Here is a 17,388-nt window from a genome sequence, read left to right as displayed (position 1 = left end):
CAAGAAGGGGAGTACAGTCAACCCTGGTAATTATAGACCAGTGAGCCTTACTTCAGTTGTGGGTACAGTGTTGGAAAGGATTATAAGAGATAGGGTTTATAATCATTTAGAGAGGAAAAATTCAATTATGGATAGTTAGCAGTTTTGTGAAGGATAAATCGTACCTCACAAACCTTACTGAGTTCTTTGAGAAGGCGACCAAACAGGTGGGTGAGGGTAAAGTGATTGATGTGGTGTATATGGATTTCAGTAAAGCCCACAGTAGGCTATTGCAGAAAATACAAAAGTATAGGATTGAGTTGACTTCACACTTTGGATCAGAAATTGGCTAGCTGAAGGAAGACTGTGGTGGTTGATGGGAAATATTCATCCTGGAGTTCACCTACTAGTGGTATATTGCAAGGATCTGTTTTGGAGCCACTGCTGTTTGTCATTTTTTATAAATGACCTGGATGAGGACGTAGAAGGATGGGTTAGTAAATTTGCGGATGACACTAAGGTCGGTACAGTTGTGGACAGTGCCAAAAGATGTTGCAGGTTCCAGAGGGACATAGATAAGCTGCAGAGCTGGGCTGAGAGGTGGCAAATGGAGTTTAATGCAGGAAAATTGCGATTATTCACTTTGGAAGGAGCAACAGGAATGCAGAGTACTGGGCTAATGGTAAGATTCTTAAAAATCACACACCACCAGGTTGTGGTCCAACAGGTTTAATTGGAAGCACACTAGCTTTCGGAGTGACGCTCCTTCATCAGATAATTCACTATCACCTGATGAAGGAGCGACCCTCCGAAAGCTAGTGTGCTTCCAATTAAACCTGTTGGACCACAACCTGGTGGTGTGTGATTTTTAACTTTGTACACCCCAGTCCAACACTGGCATCTCCAAATTATGGGTAAGATTCTTGGTAGTATAGATGAGCAGAGAGATCTCGGTGTCCACGTAAATCGATCCCTGAAAGTTGCTGCCAAATTGATAGGGCTGTTAGGAAGGCAAAAGGTGTGTTAGCTTTTATTGGTAGAGGGATTGAGTTTTGAAACCATGAGGTTATGCTGCAGCTGTACAAAATTCTGGTGGGGCCACACTCTGAGAGGAAGGATTATAGGAAGGATGCGGAAGCTTTGGAAAGAGCTCTGAGGAGATTTACGAGGATGTTGTCTGGTATGGAGGGAGGTCTTATGAGGCAAGGCTGAGGCTGTTTTTGTTAGAGAGAAGAAGGTTGAGAGGTGACTTCATTCAGCCATATAAGTTGATGGGAGGTTTAGACAGGACAGACCGTGAGAGCCTTTTTCCTCTGATGGCAATGGCTACCACGAGGGGATTAGATTAGATTAGATTACTTACAGTGTGGAAACAGGCCCTTCGACCCAACAAGTCCACACCGACCCGCCGAAGCCCAACACATCCATACCCCTACATTTACCCCTTACCTAACACTACGGGCAATTTAGCATGGCCAATTCACCTGACCCACACATCTTTGGACTGTGGGAGGAAACCGGAGCACCCGGAGGAAACCCACGCAGACACGGGGAGAACGTGCAAACTCCACACAGTCAGTCGCCTGAGTCGGGAATTGAACCCAGGTCTCAGGCGCTGTGAGGCAGCAGTGCTAACCACTGTGCCACCGTGCCGCCCACGTAGCTTTAAACTGAGGGGTGATATATATAGGGGTAAAAAGTGAGGTCTGCAGATGGTGGAGATCACAGTTGAAAATGTGTTGCTGGTTAAAGCACAGCAGGTCAGGCAGCATCCAAGGAACAGGAAATGCGACGTTTCGGGCGGGCTTATGCCCGAATTTCCTGTTCCTTGGATGCTGCCTGACCTGCTGTGCTTTAACCAGCAACACATTTTCAACGGTGATAGATATAGGGCAGCGGTCAGAGGTAGTTTCTTTACTCAGGGTAGTAGGGGTTGTGGAATATGCTGCCTGCAACAATAGTAGACTCGCCAACTTTAAGGGCATTTAAATGGTCATTGGATAGACATGTGATGATAGTGTAGGTTAGATGGGCATCAGACTGGTTTCACAGATGGGTGCAGCATTGAGGGCTGAAGGGCCTGCACTGCTCTGGAATGTTCTATGGAATGTTCTGTGTTCTAATTTAATGGCCTTTGCTTGTGCGTACAACTTGTGCAGAAAGTCTCAAGCTAAGCTGTCCCCCGGTGAGACATGGCGGATGTCTGTCAGTTGCAGTATGATGACCCTATCAGGCCCATCACGTTGGTTTTATCCCTCAGGATGGGTTGACGCCAGCTTATCCCTGCATATTTCCCTCCACTACTTAGCTCATTCTCATGTTTGGCACAAATGAGTTTTTTCCCAAATTCCTGATCAGTGTGTGGCTTACTTTCTTCCTCATTCCTCCTAGCGTTGTTCTATGCACCCAGGAGGCCATTCCGCCTGTCTGTGCTGGCCCCCTGCAAAAGCCACTCTGCTGCTCCCCAGTTCCACTTCTTTCTTGATGGACCCTGCAAGTCTTTTCTCTCTGGGAAATGATTCAATTTCCTTTTGAAAGCCACTGCCTCTGCCAAACCCTCAGGTACCACATTCCAGATCCTCACCAGTCGGTGTTTAAAACAAAGACTTTTTATCTTGCCTGTTGGCCTTGCCAGTCACCTTAATTTGGTGTCCTTCACAGAATAATACAGCACAGGAACAGGCCCTTCAGCCCTCCAAGCCTAGGCTGACACATTTTGCCCTTCCATATTAAAACTGCCTTCATGTTCAGGATTTGTACCCTTTCTGTTCACATATTCATCCATCGCAACCTGTATGGGAATAGGGTCTCCCTCTCTATTCTCTCCTTATTTTGAATATGAAAGCCTCAACAGAATTTTTCGACCAAGTTCCCAGGATCAAGATCAAGAGCGCGTAGAACTGCGATCATTAGCGAAAGGAATAATGGAAACTTGAGAAAGTTTTGAACAGAGTGAGTGTGGTTAAGATCTGAAATGCTGTGCCTGTGTGTGTAGTGGAAGCAGATTTCAGTCAAGGCCCTCCAGAAGCGATGAACTATTGTCTAAGGAGGAAAGCGCGGGAGAAAGCAGTGAAATGGTGCTAGATGTGTTGTTCATTCAGCCCCGCAGAGCAGATCTGGCCTATTGAAGCTGCAACAACTCTAACTCTGAACTGTACGATTCTATGATTCTAAACTCAATTGCCTCTGTGAAAGGGAATAATAGAATAAATATTCTTGATTTGCAAACATGTTATAAAATCGTGAGGGGCATGGTTTGGGTGAATTGTCAAGGTCTTTTCCCCAGGGGAGTCCAAAACTAGAGGGCAAAGGTTTAAGGTGAGAGGGGAAAGATTTGAAAGGGACCAGAGGGGCAGCAGCTTTGCACAGAGGGTGGTGTGTGTATGGAATGAGCTGCCAGAGGAAGTGGTGGAGGCTAGTACAATTACAGCATTTAAAGGCATCTGGATGGGTGTATGAACAGGAAGGGTTTAGAGGGATATGGGCCGGGTGTTGGCAGGTGGGACCACATTAGGTTAGGATATCTGGTCAGCGTGGACGGGTTGGACCGAAGGGTCTGTTTCTATGCTCTGTGACTCAGATGTATCTATTCAGCTTAAAATTGGTTAAAGAAAGTGAGCTGATGACATGGTTTCACCTCCTAATTGCTGTTCCTCCTTCTACTCTGCAGGTTTTGGCAATTCAGCAGGCACTGTATTCGGTCAGTCCACAGGCACTGCGAATGTCTTTGGCCAGGTAAGATCTCAGTCAACCTGGAGCCACCGAGTTGTCTCTTCGCAAGCAGCTTCGTGGAATTGCATGGTCACTGTTTAATTAAAAGCTCAATGCGACAGCGACACTGTTGTCAAGACAATCTCTCATTTGGTTTTTCATTGCAGTTACAACCTCTGATGGCACCTTCCTGACCGTAAAAGAAGCCATTTGGCCCATTTGAGTCAGTGTTGGCTCTTGAAGGAGTGTTCCTTCCCTGGCAGCATTTATCCAGTTTCCTTTTGAGAGTTACTGTGGAATGCTAATTGAAAGCTAACAGGATATTGTTGTGAGGGAATTGAATACAAAAATAGGGAGATTATACGTCTGAGTTATGAAGGGCCCGAGTGAGGCCATAACTTGAGTACTGAGTACAGTATAGGTCGCCTTATTTAAGAAAGGATGTAGGGACATTGAAAGCAGTTCAGAGATTTACTAAACTGATCATACCTGTCGTTATATGAGGAAAGGTTGAACAAGTTTGGCTTGTACCCACTGGGATTTTAGCAGAGTGAAAAGGTGACTGATTGGAAAGTATAAGATTCTGACTGGTCTGATAGGGTGCATGTGGAAAGGATGTGGGGGGAATCGTGAGCTAAGGGTCACTGGTTTGAAAATAAGGGCTTATCCTTTAAAGACAGAAATGAGGAGAAGTTTTCATCTCGGGCTGGGTCACATGTCTGAAATTCTTCAAAAAGCGGTGATGGCAGACCCCTTGAAATTTGTCGAGGCAGAATAAACAGATTCTTAATAAGCAACGGGTGTCAAAGGTTATCAGGATCGACAGCAATGTGGAGTCATCAGATCAGCCGTGACCTTAAAAATGGCAGGATGAGTGGCCTCTTACACCAAATTCCTGTGTTTGTATAAGTCTGCTTCTATTAATCTTGCAACCACTGCATTTCATTTATTAAAAAAAGCCCCTCTCTCCTCTGGTTTTGATGCCAGTTCTGTGTCTCCTCTGCAGCCCTCCGATTTCCCCTTGTTGTACGAAGCCTGTTTCTTGCACCACACAATCCCTCAATGATTGTCCTTGTTCAACTCCTCAAGGAATCAACTGTTGCCAGCGGCCTATTGAGTTCTTCACAGCACATTCCCAATTACCGCGCACCTTGGCATTGAGGGAACACTGCAAGGGTACAGTTGTTCAGTGGAAACAAAGCTCTTGCCTGCAATAGTTTGAAGACTGCGTTGATTCGTCAGAGCTCACAGCGGAGCCTCTGAGCTGTTGTGCAACTGATGAAGTGTTTTACCCCTTGCCCCAGGGAATGTTCAGACTACCTCCTCCATTACTAGCATGTCCAAGGAAGTATTCAATTAATCAATCAGTGTACTAAACTCAGCAGCTAATCAGGGTGACAAAATGAACCCATTGGTAGGAAGTGTTGCTGAACAAAGAGACCTTGGAGTGCAGGTTCATAGCTTCTTGAAAGTGGAGTCGCAGGTAGATAGGATAGTGAAGAAGGCGTTTGGTATGCTTTCCTTTATTGGTCAGAGTATTGAGTACAGGAGTTGGGAGGTCATGTTGCAGCTGTACAGGACATTGGTTAGGCCACTGCTGGAATATTGCGTGCAATTCTGGACTCCTTCCTATCGGAAAGATGTTGTGAAACTTGAAAGGGTTCAGAAAAGATTTACAAGGATGTTGCCAGGGTTGGAGGATCTGAGCTACAGGGAGAGGCTGTTTTCCCTGTAGCGTTGGAGCTGAAGGGTGACCTTATAGAGGTTTATAAAATCATGAAGGGCCTGGATAAGGTAATTAGACAAAGTATTTTTGCTGGGCTCAGGGAGTCCAGAACTAGAGGGCATAGGTTTAGGGTGAGAGGGGAAAGATATAAAAGAGACATAAAGGGTAAAATTTTCATGCAGAGGGTGGTGCGTGTATGGAATGAGCTGCCAGAGGATGTGGTGGAGGCTTATCAATTGCAACATTTAAGAAGCATTTGGATGGGTATATGAATAGGAAGGGTTTGGAGGGATATGGGCCGGGTGCTGGCAGGCGGGACTAGATTGGGTTGGGATATCTGGTCAGCATGGACGGGTTGGACCGAAGGGTCTGTTTCTGTGCTGTACATCTCTGTGACTGAGAGAAGATCGACTTTCTGGCCAGAGTCTCTGATTGACACCATCATTCCTGACCCGTGCTGGCAAACCTAAATGTGTGGTCCACGTCCTCACTCCCGTTTGGGAATTCCCCTCTCATGTTCTTCTCGACACTTCCCACCCTTTTATTTCCTTCCCCACATCTCAAATTTCTTCCAGTTCTGTTGAAAGTTTATCAATTTAAAATGCCCGCCTTGTCTGCATCTCTCTCACTGCGGCCGCTGCCTGACTTACTGGGTACTTTTCCAGCATTTTCTGTTGATCTTTTCAATGGCCTCCGTCACATCAGCCTGCGTGGAATAATACTGTGGTTCTGTCTGTGAGCCAGCTGGTAAACACATTCCTGCTGCTACCAAAATCCCCGGTGGTTTTCCGGAGTGTTCTGCTTCCTTTGAGCAGAGAGAGTGGAGCAGGTGGCTAATGTTTTCAACTACCTCACTAGCTGCCACTGCACATGTACTCAGGCAGCTTCCTGATGCCCATTGTCCAGAGGTGACTAGTGGCATTCCTCAGGGCTCTGTACTGGCACCTCAGCTATGGTGACTTAGAATGGGAGCCATGTATCCAAGTTTGCTCACAACACCAAGTCAGGGTGGCAGTGTAAGTAGTCTATACATTGTAGCTTACATCGGTTTATGTGGGACGTACAGGACAAACAGGTCATTTGGTCCAACCTTCAGGGCATCAGCCTACAAAGTGACAGATGAATTGAGTGGACCAACCTGTGGCAGGTGGAACACAGTAGGAATAGTGCAAGGCCGTTCAGTTAGGACCTGGGATTGACTGAGGCACTTTCTCAACTGAATTCCAGCAACTTTGGAGAAGCAGAGGAACTCAGTCCAGAATCATGAAACACCAGTCGACAGTATTTATAATGACTGTCTAAATCTTGGCTTTTATCAAGATGGGTCTAGAATGCAAAGCTGAGTGAGTTATGTGTCACTTTGCTGAAACTGAATGGCTGTCTCCATTGAGGTTGAATATATTGGCCTGTGAGAGAGTGCAGTTTTGGATTATCAGCAAGGGTATCGCGTGGTCACCATGACACCATGGTGAGTAAATGGAGTTAGGATAGACATTAGTTATGATTTATTTGAATTTCAGAGAGGTTTGAGGGGTTGAATGGTCTCTCACTGTTCCCGTGTCCTTTCCTCATAATTCTGACTCTCAAACGTGTATGAAACTGTGGCCTAAAGTAAAACAGCAAATAAATAACCAGCTCTGTTAGTTGTTTGGCTTTATACCCCGTTGAAATACAACATATTTCAAGGCCAACAAGAGGGGAGGCTATATTGGATTTGGTTCTAGGTAATGAACCAGGCCAGGTGTTAGACTTGGAGGTAGGTGAGCACTTCGGGGACAGTGACCACAACTCGGTGACTTTTACTTTAGTGATGGAGAGGGATAATTGTGCGCCGCAGGGCAAGAGTTATAGCTGGGGGCAGGGAAATTATGATGCAGTGAGGCATGACTTAGGATGTGTGGATTGGAAAAACAGGCTTCAAGAGAAGAACACTAATGAGATGTGGGGATTGTTCAAGGAGCAGCTACTGCGTGTCCTCGATAGGTATGTACCAGTCAGGCATGGCGTAAAGGGCCTTGTGAGGCAGCCGTGGTTTAGTAAGGAATTGGAGTCCCTTGTGAAAGGGAAGAAGGCGGCATATGTAAAGATGAGGCGTGAAGGTTCAGTAGGGGCGATTGAGAGTTATAAGGTAGCCAGGAAGGAGCTAAAGAGGGAGCTAAGAGAAGCGAGAAGGGGACATGAAAAGTCTTTAGCTGGTAGGATTAGGGAAAACCCAAAGGCTTTCTATAGGTATGTCAAGAATAAAAGGATGACTAGGGTAGGTATTGGTCCAGTCAAGGATAGTAGTGGGAAGTTGTGTATGGAGGCGGAGGAGATTGGAGAGACATTAAATCAGTACTTTTCATCAGTACTCACTCAGGAACAGGACACTGTTGCTGATGTGAATATGGAATCACAAATAATTAGAATGGATGCCCTGGAAATATGCAGGGAAGAGGTTTTGGGAATATTGGAAAGGATGAATATAGATAAGTCTCCTGGGCCTGATGGCATTTACCCCAGGATCCTATGGGAAGCTAGGGAGGAGATAGCAGAGCCATTGGCCTGGATTTTTATGTCGTCATTGTCAACGGGAATAGTACCAGAGGACTGGAGGATAGCGAATGTGGTCCCATTGTTCAAGAAAGGGAGTAGGGATAGCCCTAGTAACTATAGGCCAGTGAGTCTGACTTCAGTGGTGGGCAAAGTCTTAGAGAAAATGGTAAGGGATAAGATTTATGAACATCTGGGTAGGAATAACGTGATCAGGGATAGCCAGCATGGTTTTGTGAAGGGCAGGTCGTGCCTCACAAACCTTATTGAGTTCTTTGAGAAGGTGACTAAGGAAGTGGACGAGGGTAAAGCAGTAGATATTGTGTATATGGATTTTAGTAAGGCGTTCGATAAGGTTCCCCATGGTAGGCTAATGCTAAAACTACGGAGGTATGGCATTGAGGATACATTAGAGGTTTGGATTAGGAATTGGCTGGCTGGAAGGAGACAGATGGTAGTAGTTGATGGATTATGTTCATCTTGGAGCGCAGTTACTAGCGGTGTACCACAAGGATCTGTTTTAGGACCACTGCTTTTTGTTATCTTTATAAATGATCTAGAGGAAGGACTTGAAAGCTGGGTAAGCAAGTTTGCGGATGACACAAAAGTCGGTGGAGTTGTGGATAGTGAGGAAGGAAGTGGTAGGTTACAGCGGGATATAGATAAGTTGCAGAGCTGGGCGGAAATGTGGCAAATGGAATTCAATGTAGCTAAGTGCGAAGTCGTTCACTTTGGTAGGAATAACAAGATGATGGATTACTGGGCTAATGGTAGGCTACTTGGTAGTGTGGATGAGCAGAGGGATCTTGGTGTCCATGTACACAGATCTCTGAAAGTTGCCACCCAGGTAAATAGTGCTGTGAGGAAGGCATATGGTGTACTGGGCTTTATTGGCAGAGGAATTGAGTTCCGGAGTCCTGAGGTCATGTTGCAGTTGTATAAGACTCTGGTGAGGCCTCATCTGGAGTATTGTGTGCAGTTTTGGTCGCCATACTATAGGAAGGATGTGGAAGCTTTAGAACGAGTGCAGAGGAGGTTTACCAGGATGTTGCCTGGAATGGTAGGAAAATCTTATGAGGAAAGGCTGAGGCACTTGGGGCTGTTCTCATTGGAGAAGAGAAGGTTTAGGGGAGATCTGATAGAAGTGTATAAGATGATTAGGGGTTTAGATAGGGTAGATACTAAGAACCTTTTACCGCTAATGGAGTCAGGTGTTACTAGGGGACATAGCTTTAAATTAAGGGGTGGTAGGTATAGGACAGATGTTAGGGGTAGATTCTTCACACAGCGGGTTGTGAGTTCATGGAATGCCCTGCCCGTATCAGTGGTGAACTCTCCTTCTTTATGGTCATTTAAGCGGGCATTGGATAGGCATTTGGAAGTTATTGGGCTAGTATAGGTTAGGTAGGATTCGGTCGGCGCAACATCGAGGGCCGAAGGGCCTGTACTGCACTGTATCCTTCTATGTTCTATGTTCTATATTTCTATTGGGGTAACGTTTGCTGATGTGCTGGTTCTCCCACAGTTGCTGTACTGTTTATGCTAGCTCTGTGTACAGAGGTGAGTCAGTCCTTCTAAAGATGGAATTGTGTTGAGATGACAATGTAAATAGTCTCGATATTTGAGGATTATGTGGGATATACAGCACAGAAACAGGCTATCTGGCCTAACCTTCTGTTTATGGTCCTCCGGAAACTTTAAATTGTCCAAAACTCTACCCATCACTAGCCAAGCCCCACCTACTCATTAATCGTGAACTCACTGATCAACACTGGCTCCCAGTCGACCTCCATTTTAAAACTCTCATCTCCATTAACAAATTCCTTAGTCATCTTGTCTCTGCAACCCCCAAAGGGTTAAGTCAGAGAGTCACCAAGATGTACAGCATGGAAGGTTTTTACGCTCCTTAAATCCCAGTTTTGTTTGATCTTCTATTGGTGACTGTACCTTAGACTTTACGCTCCAAAATATCTCTTCATTCCACGCAAACCCAACTCTTCAGCTCTATATTTTACCTTCCTTGAATTAGCTCCAGAACCATCCTTCTTTAGCAAAGCTTTCAGTCACCTGCCCTAATTTCTCCTTCAGGGTTTTATGAAGATCTGTGGCTGAGATTGTGGTTGGAGTTGGTGGTCAGTATGCAGAGTTTGGCGAACCAACCGACAACTCTAATTTCTCCTCCCATGGCTGGGTATATCACTTGTGCCTGATAAGCCTTCTGTGCAGTGCCCTGGGACTCTTCACTCTGTTAATGTGCCAAACAATTGCTGCTAGACACCTCAATAATTTTGTCAGAAGCTGAAAGTAGGGCATTGCTGAATTTCCACATTTTCCTTGCAGCCTGCTGGCGCACAGCCGGTGTTTGGTTCCCAGTCATCTGGCGGAGGATTCTTTAGCGGATTGGGAAGAAGACCAAGCATGGATGCCAGTGCTAGAAATCCATTCGGACAGGCCAACTTTGGATCAGCTGAGGCTGCCAGTGAGTTCCAGCATTATCTTTTTCTTTTGAAATGTGATTTTTGGGTATTCCTGGCCTGGGAATTCCTCAGGTAAGGGAAGCGTGACCCATCCATGATTCAAGGCAACACAATTTATCCATCCCAATTCTCCACATGCTGTCACTTAACGAAGACCATGAGCAGAAACAGGGTTCCCTCCCCTTGGTGGGGTGGCAGTGGGGACAGTTCAGATATTGGAGATGAATGGCCAGCTGATTGTTGGGAGAAATGTCAGAAGCAATAAGCAGTCCGAACTGGTATTTCCTGCTCCATGGGAAATTCCCTGGAATGTCAGCCATGATTGAGTAATGCACTCACCTATGAATCAGGACTTTGGATTTGGGATTGCCTCAAGCCTACACATTGGGGAGATTAGGTGCCTTCTCGCAGAGCGCTTCAGGGAACATCTCCGGGACACCCGCACCAATCAACCCCACAGCCCCGTGGCCCAACATTTCAACTCCCCCTCCCACTCTGCCAAAGACATGCAGGTCCTGGGCTGCATCCACCGCCATTCCCTCACCACCCGGCGCTTGGAGGAAGAATGCCTCATCTTCTGCCTCAGAACACTTCAACCCCAGGGCAGTGATGTGGACTTCACCAGTTTCCTCATTTCCTCTCCCCCCACCTTACCCCAGTTCCAACCTTCCAGCTCAGCACCATCCTCATGATCTATCCTACCTCCCAATCTTCCTTTCACCTATCCGTTCCACCCTCTTCTCCGACTTATCACCTTCATCCCCACCCCCATCCACCTATTGTACTCTTGGCTACCTTCTCCCCAGCCCCACTCTCTCCCCCACCCCCCTCCCATTTATCTCTCCACCCCAGAGGCTCCCTGCCTCATTCCTGATGAAGGGCTTTAGCCCGAAATGTCGATTTTCCTGCTCCTTGGATGCTGCCTGGCTTGCTGTGCCTTTCCAACACCACTCTCATCTTGACTCTGATCTGCAGTCCTCACTTTTGTCAAGTCTACAGAGAACCTGAGCGCAAACTCCAGGCCTACCCTTCCATGGTCAGTAGTGGAACAGCGCCACACTGTCAAAGGTTTCATCTTTCAAATAGCTCATTAAGTCAAGGTCCATCCTGCCCTGCTGGTTGGATGCAAAAGACGATGTGGAACCACCTCAAGGAAAAGCCAGAGAGATATGACCTTTGTTATGGGTAATATTTATTCCTGAACCAACTTCTGGAAACCTCTGCTGTGAGCTTGCTGCATACAAATTAGCTTCCTCTGTTACTATCGTAACTGCACATCAGGATGGTTTGAAGTTATAACAAGTGCTATGTAAATGCAAGCCTGTCTTTATACTGTTTAAGCTTTGCACCAAAAGTGAGAGAAAGGTGTCACATTATATCCTTTCAGTCAGCTTGTCCTGAAAGATCCAGCATCTGAGGCATTAGCTGGAAACCTGGTTCCTGTTAAGCTGATGTTGTGTCTGGTTTATTCATTGCAGCCATTTTGTTCTGGGTGATGGGGCAGACTTGTTCATCTGTTTCACGTGAGCTGTAATGGTAGCTGAGCTATCCCACCATCTCCCTACATTCTTTAACATGGTCCTAGTACAATAAGCATGTAGAAGAATTCAGGAGTATTAGGAAGAACGCGAGGGGGATCTCATGGAAACCTATAAAATTCTAACAGGGTGAACACAGGCAGGATATTCCCGATGACTGGCACTGAGGGGTGACAGTGGTTCAGTGGTTAGCACTGCTGCCTCACAGCACCAGGGTCCCAGGTTCACTCCCAACATCGGGCGACTGTCTGTGTGGAGTTTGCACATTGTCCCAGTGTCTGTGTGGGTTTCCTCCCACAGTCCAAAGATGTGCAGGTCAGGTGAATTGGCCACGCTAAATTGCCCATCGTGTACGGTTCATTAGTCAGAGGAAATGGGTCTGGGTGGGTTACTCTTCAGAGGGTCGGTGTGGACTTGTTGGGCTGAAGGGCCTGTTTCCACACTGTAGGGAAACTAATCTAATCTATTCATAAACTATTCAGGATTGCGATGAGGAGAAATGTCTTCACCCAGAGAGTGGGGACCCTGTGGCATTCTCTGCCACAGAAAGTGGTTGAATGTTTTCAAGAAAGAATTAGATATAATTCTTGAGGTTAAAGGGATGAAAGGATATAGAGAGAAATTGGGATGGGGGACTGAGATGGTTGATTCGCCATGAATGGTGGAGCAGGCTCAAAGGGCTGAATGGCCTCCTGCTATTCCTCCTGTCTGTGTACAGTCCAACCAAGCTATCATACCAAAACCAGGGGATACAAATTCCAACAAAACTGAAAAGACACGTGTCAGTCAACTCCTGACAATATTAATGAGGTTCCCTACTCTATAGGTCACAGCAGGTTCCAAGAACACTGCGTACTTCTTCTGTGAGGTCACTCACCTTCTGTGTGTGTTTGTGTTTCAGACCCATTGCTGTTGATTCTTGACCATCCTGTTGAATGGTCTTGTAAACTACCCCTCAAAATATACAACTGATAGTTATAGAAAAGCAAAGTCCCATGGATACTGAAGATCTGAAATAAAAACATGGTTCTGAAGAGACTCGACAGATGTGGCAGCATCTGTGGGCAAAGAAATGGGAGTTAACGTTTTGTATCTGGTATGTTTCCCCTTCTGGCGGAGAAGGATTTGGGAAGTTGTGGGTTTTCTTTTAACCTACTAACATTGGAAGAGGAGCAAGTGAACAGACTGTGAGGGGCTCAGAGCGAAAGAGAAAGGCAGGAGAGATAGAGGAGGAAAATGGGTATCAGTAGAGGTGTGGAAACAAGCAAGTAGGTCCACTGTGCTGAGCTCAGGCACAGCTGGGGGAGGGTGCAGATGTCAGGGGAATGGAGGGCAGCGAGCATGCTCTGAAATTGTGGAGCTCAGGTTGGAATCCGAGAGGTTGTAAAGTGCCAAAGTGGAAATGTTCGATGTATGATAACTGTCACACAATTGATCATAATGCTTAACAGTAGTGCAGAACTAAATCTTCTGCAACTTGGGGGTGGCATAGTAGCTCAGCAGCTAGCCTCACAGTACCAGGGTCCCAGGTTCGATTCCAGCCTCAGGCGACTGTCTGTGTGGAGTTTGCACATTCTCCCCATGTCTGTGTGCTCTGGGTGCTCCGGTTTCCTCCCACAGTCACAAAGGTGTGCAGATTAGGTGGATTGGCCATGCTAAATTATCCACAGTTGTTAGATGCATTAGTCAGAGGGAAATGGGTCTGGGTAGGTTGCTCTGCGGAGGTTCGGTGTGGGCTTGTTGGGCCGAAGGGCCTGCTTCTAAACTTTAGAGAATCTAATCTAATCTAGTTTACTCCGCATTTCACACAGTTTGGAGGGAAGTGGTAATGTAGTGATGATGTCACTGGACTAGTAATCCAGAGGCCCAAGCTAGTGTTGGGTTGGTGCTATTCCACAGCAGTAGGAGTAATTTGATTTCACTGACTGAATCTGGAACTGAAAGAGAGTATCATTGATGGTAAACACATCCACTGTCATCGTCTGTTGTAAAGTCCCGCTTGGTTCAGGAGTGAGCTTATGGGAAGGAATCTTTCCCTGATCTAGTGCCATCCGACACCAGGCCCACAACTATGTAGACAGCTGTTATCTGCCTAAAAATCATCGAATCTCTACTGCGTAGGAAGAGGTTGCTTGGCCCCTTGGGTCTGCAGTGACCCTCCAAACAGTATCCCACCCAGACCTCCAGCCCCGTAACCTCCTATTTTCCATGGATAATCCACCAAACCTGCACAGGCCTGGACGCCATGGGAGAATTTTGCATGGCTGATCCGCCCTAACCTGCATAACCCTGGACACCATGGGAGGATTTCGCGCAGTTAATCCACCCAGCCTGCATAACCCTGGGCACCATGGGAGAATTTTGCATGGCTGATCCGCCCTCACCCTGTGCATCTTTGTAGATAAGGCTTCTGCTGAGACTTGTTTACCAACTTACCCCTCACAGTTTCTTTGAATCCACACTGCCTTTGTGCCCCATTTCCTGCACCTCTGAAATGGCTGAGTAAACCGTTCAGTTTGAGGTCAGTCAGGGACAGGCAACAAATACTGGAGGGTGACCACATCCCTGGAAGAGTGATAAAGCTTCAACGATGAAGTGGGGCTGATTCTATTCTGGGATTTATAATACTGTATATTCTTCAAATTTTGTCATGCTATCGCATTGTCTGGTCTTCATTTCCATGTCCCCTGGCAAAGACTTTATCCTGATTGTTCTGTCTGTCTGTCAGCCTGTCTGCAGAAGATGGTTCACAATCTCTCAGAGGCCTTTAACACTCCTGTGTGGGTGTGAGTTCTGTGTGGTACATGTCTCCTTCCAATCTGGTTTTTACACACAGCCCTTTATGTACCGAGACAATACCTGGCCTTCACTTTCACAGGCACCTCACTGTCATAGAATTGTTGGCTTACTTCTGTGGCACTCTGCAGATGAAAAATTAATCATCTACAAGATGGCCTTCCAGACCTGCACCTCCGAGCCCCTCAGGGTTGTACTGTGACCTTTGTCCAATTCATAAAGCAAATGCAAAGGGTAGCAGAGTCTGTTCCTAGGCTAATGATCCTGATGCCCCGGGCATATGTTCAAATTCCTCCATAACAGCTGGGGAACGTAACTTCAGTTAATTGAGATAAAATGATCAAGTCTGGAATTTTAAAGCTGATATTCAGAATGAAGTTACCCATCCGGAGAAAAGCCCACCCTGGGGGGTTTTCGAAAGCTGTTGATCATCTTGACCGAGTCTGCCCTCTAGCCCGACCCACAGCAACGTGATTGGCTCCTAACTGACCTCTGGCGTGGTCTTGTGTGCCACTTGGTTGTGTTAATCTCTGTCTCAAAGGCATTTGGAGATGGGCAGTAAATGCCAACCTTACCAATGACACCCACAGTCCATCGATAAACTAAACAGAGGTACTGTCAGGTTGGGATGAATTCTAATTGAGAAGTTACACAATATAATGAAATACATTTTTGAAGAAATCAATAGTAGTTCCATCTGATTCACTAACCGTGCAGAGTGAAGGACAAGATCGGAGTAGACTATGGTAAAGGCAGACAATTTTCTCAAAGGTCTGCTCCTAGCCCACACAGTGGGCACAGCTTTACCTGCCCCTCTACTACAGTAATGTCCATACCTGGAGCAGCCATGGAGATGGGATTCTTGGAAACCTCTCTTTGGAAATGTGCCCTGTCTAATCTTATTTCACTCCTTCACAGGTTAATAATTTCATGGCTTGAACCTTCTGAAATTAACATAGAATATTGTTGTTACCATTACACATTTTTACATCAGCCCTGATTGTGTTTCTTGACCTTATCAGTTGGTGAGCTGCAAGCCGATGCTGCAGATCAGCATTAATGCATTGGCATTGCGACAAAACAGGACTGGAAATAACCAGAGCTTTTATTTAATATAAGGCCACTTCCCAGTTTTATTTGGGTCAGGGAATTGGTTCCACTTTACTCTATTCCTTGCCACAGTATAGCCAGAATTGGAACGTTGTTTCCCACTGAATAAACACTCTGATCTGGTAGTTTGGCTGGCTTGGTCAAAGAAATCATGCAGGTTGGTCTGCTACAGTGTGTGTTTCATTAACAAATTCGCGATAACACGATGGATGAATTGGGGACACTGCTTCTAAAGCGTGAAATTTTAAAGCATGTATTGGTTATAACCCAATTACAGCCCCATTAGCGTAAAACGTGCTGGTCTTGTGCAGTTTTCTTATAACGCAGGGTTGCAAGATAAGGGAACTCGAGCATTATAGCAGAACGGACTGTCATGGGAATAGACCGTTGTCTGAATGTGTTCCACCATACAGCAGTAGGACACAGCAAACACCCCTCAATATTTCAAGAGAACTTTGAACATTCACTGGAAAAGATGAGGTCTCTGATTAACATTGTATCCACAAAGCAGCACCAGTTTCTCCAAGCAGATGCTGGCCTTGAGTAATGGACTGGAGATTCAGCAAGTCTACAGACAAGAGCCGTATGACTTCTGTTTTTGCGTTATTCTCTGGTATAAGTGCAGGCTGTGGTTGTCCTCAGTAAGTGTTGCAGGGGAATAGCAGCTCACTGCTCTGAATATGCTGATATTCCTGGTGTCAATCCTCCTTCAGTGAAGGGAACATGGACTGGTATGGTAGAGGGAAACCGCATCTTGGTCTATCTCGAGAAGTCTCTTGTGGTTAACAAGACATCGTTTGTTGCATTTTACCAACTGGTTGCAAGTTACTTGATGTAATCTACTTTGGGGCAAAGATTTTGAGGAGGACCATAAGACAACTCTCACTCCTTTCAGCTGTTCTGGCCACACGTCCATATGACATCATCATAGTGGGTGTTACTGATGGTACTCAGCAGTAATCCTTTCAGATCTTTTCAGATCCTACACAACAGTGACAGCCTTTACTCTGAGCTGCTGCAAACCGCTGTGCTGACATTGTTAAATAGGGAGATGTCAGGATTTTGATCCCAGTGACAATGCAGGAATGCCCGTCAATGTCCATGTTGGTGAAGAGGTGGAAGTCATGGCTCAAGGTGTTCCCCAGACTCTAGTCGTTCTCTGATGACCGCGGGTACAGGACTGAGATGTGCTGAACCAGACTGATGCATTGTGAATTTCCAATGAATTAGGAATCATATGGGTACAGAAAGGAGGCCACAGTGCCCTTGTCATCAAATGACCAATCAGTCTCACTTCCCTTTTCTCCCCATAGCCCTGGGAGCTATCTTTAAACTCCTTTGATTCTCTGTGTTGCTTCTTGAACTGAGCTAAAAATGAGATGCAGTTGAACTGAATATCTTCATCCTGCTGTTGTTGGAGCACTATCTGTTAAACAGTAGAACAGATTGCTGGCAAAACAGTTGAGACCAGGACAGGATTCAGTTGAGCAACAACTACAAAGGTGGAACTGGAAGCAAA

The 17,388-nt window shown here is 46.0% G+C and overlaps 1 protein-coding gene across 4 annotated transcripts in view; it reads left to right on the top strand.

The window, feature by feature from the left end:
• nup214 (nucleoporin 214) overlaps positions 1-17,388 on the top strand; it is a 187,973-nt gene that overhangs the window by 90,097 nt on the left and 80,488 nt on the right. For all 4 annotated transcript variants that reach the window (XM_060841579.1, XM_060841580.1, XM_060841581.1 and 1 more), the window contains 2 exons: positions 3,650-3,714; positions 10,289-10,427. In XM_060841579.1, coding sequence (XP_060697562.1) covers positions 3,650-3,714; positions 10,289-10,427 — 204 coding nt within the window. The remainder of the gene's footprint in view (positions 1-3,649; positions 3,715-10,288; positions 10,428-17,388) is intronic.

Source organism: Hemiscyllium ocellatum, chromosome 21, assembly GCF_020745735.1.
Source record: "Hemiscyllium ocellatum isolate sHemOce1 chromosome 21, sHemOce1.pat.X.cur, whole genome shotgun sequence".
NCBI classification, from domain to species: Eukaryota; Metazoa; Chordata; class Chondrichthyes; order Orectolobiformes; family Hemiscylliidae; genus Hemiscyllium; species Hemiscyllium ocellatum.
This window is presented reverse-complemented; position numbering and strand designations above follow the sequence as displayed.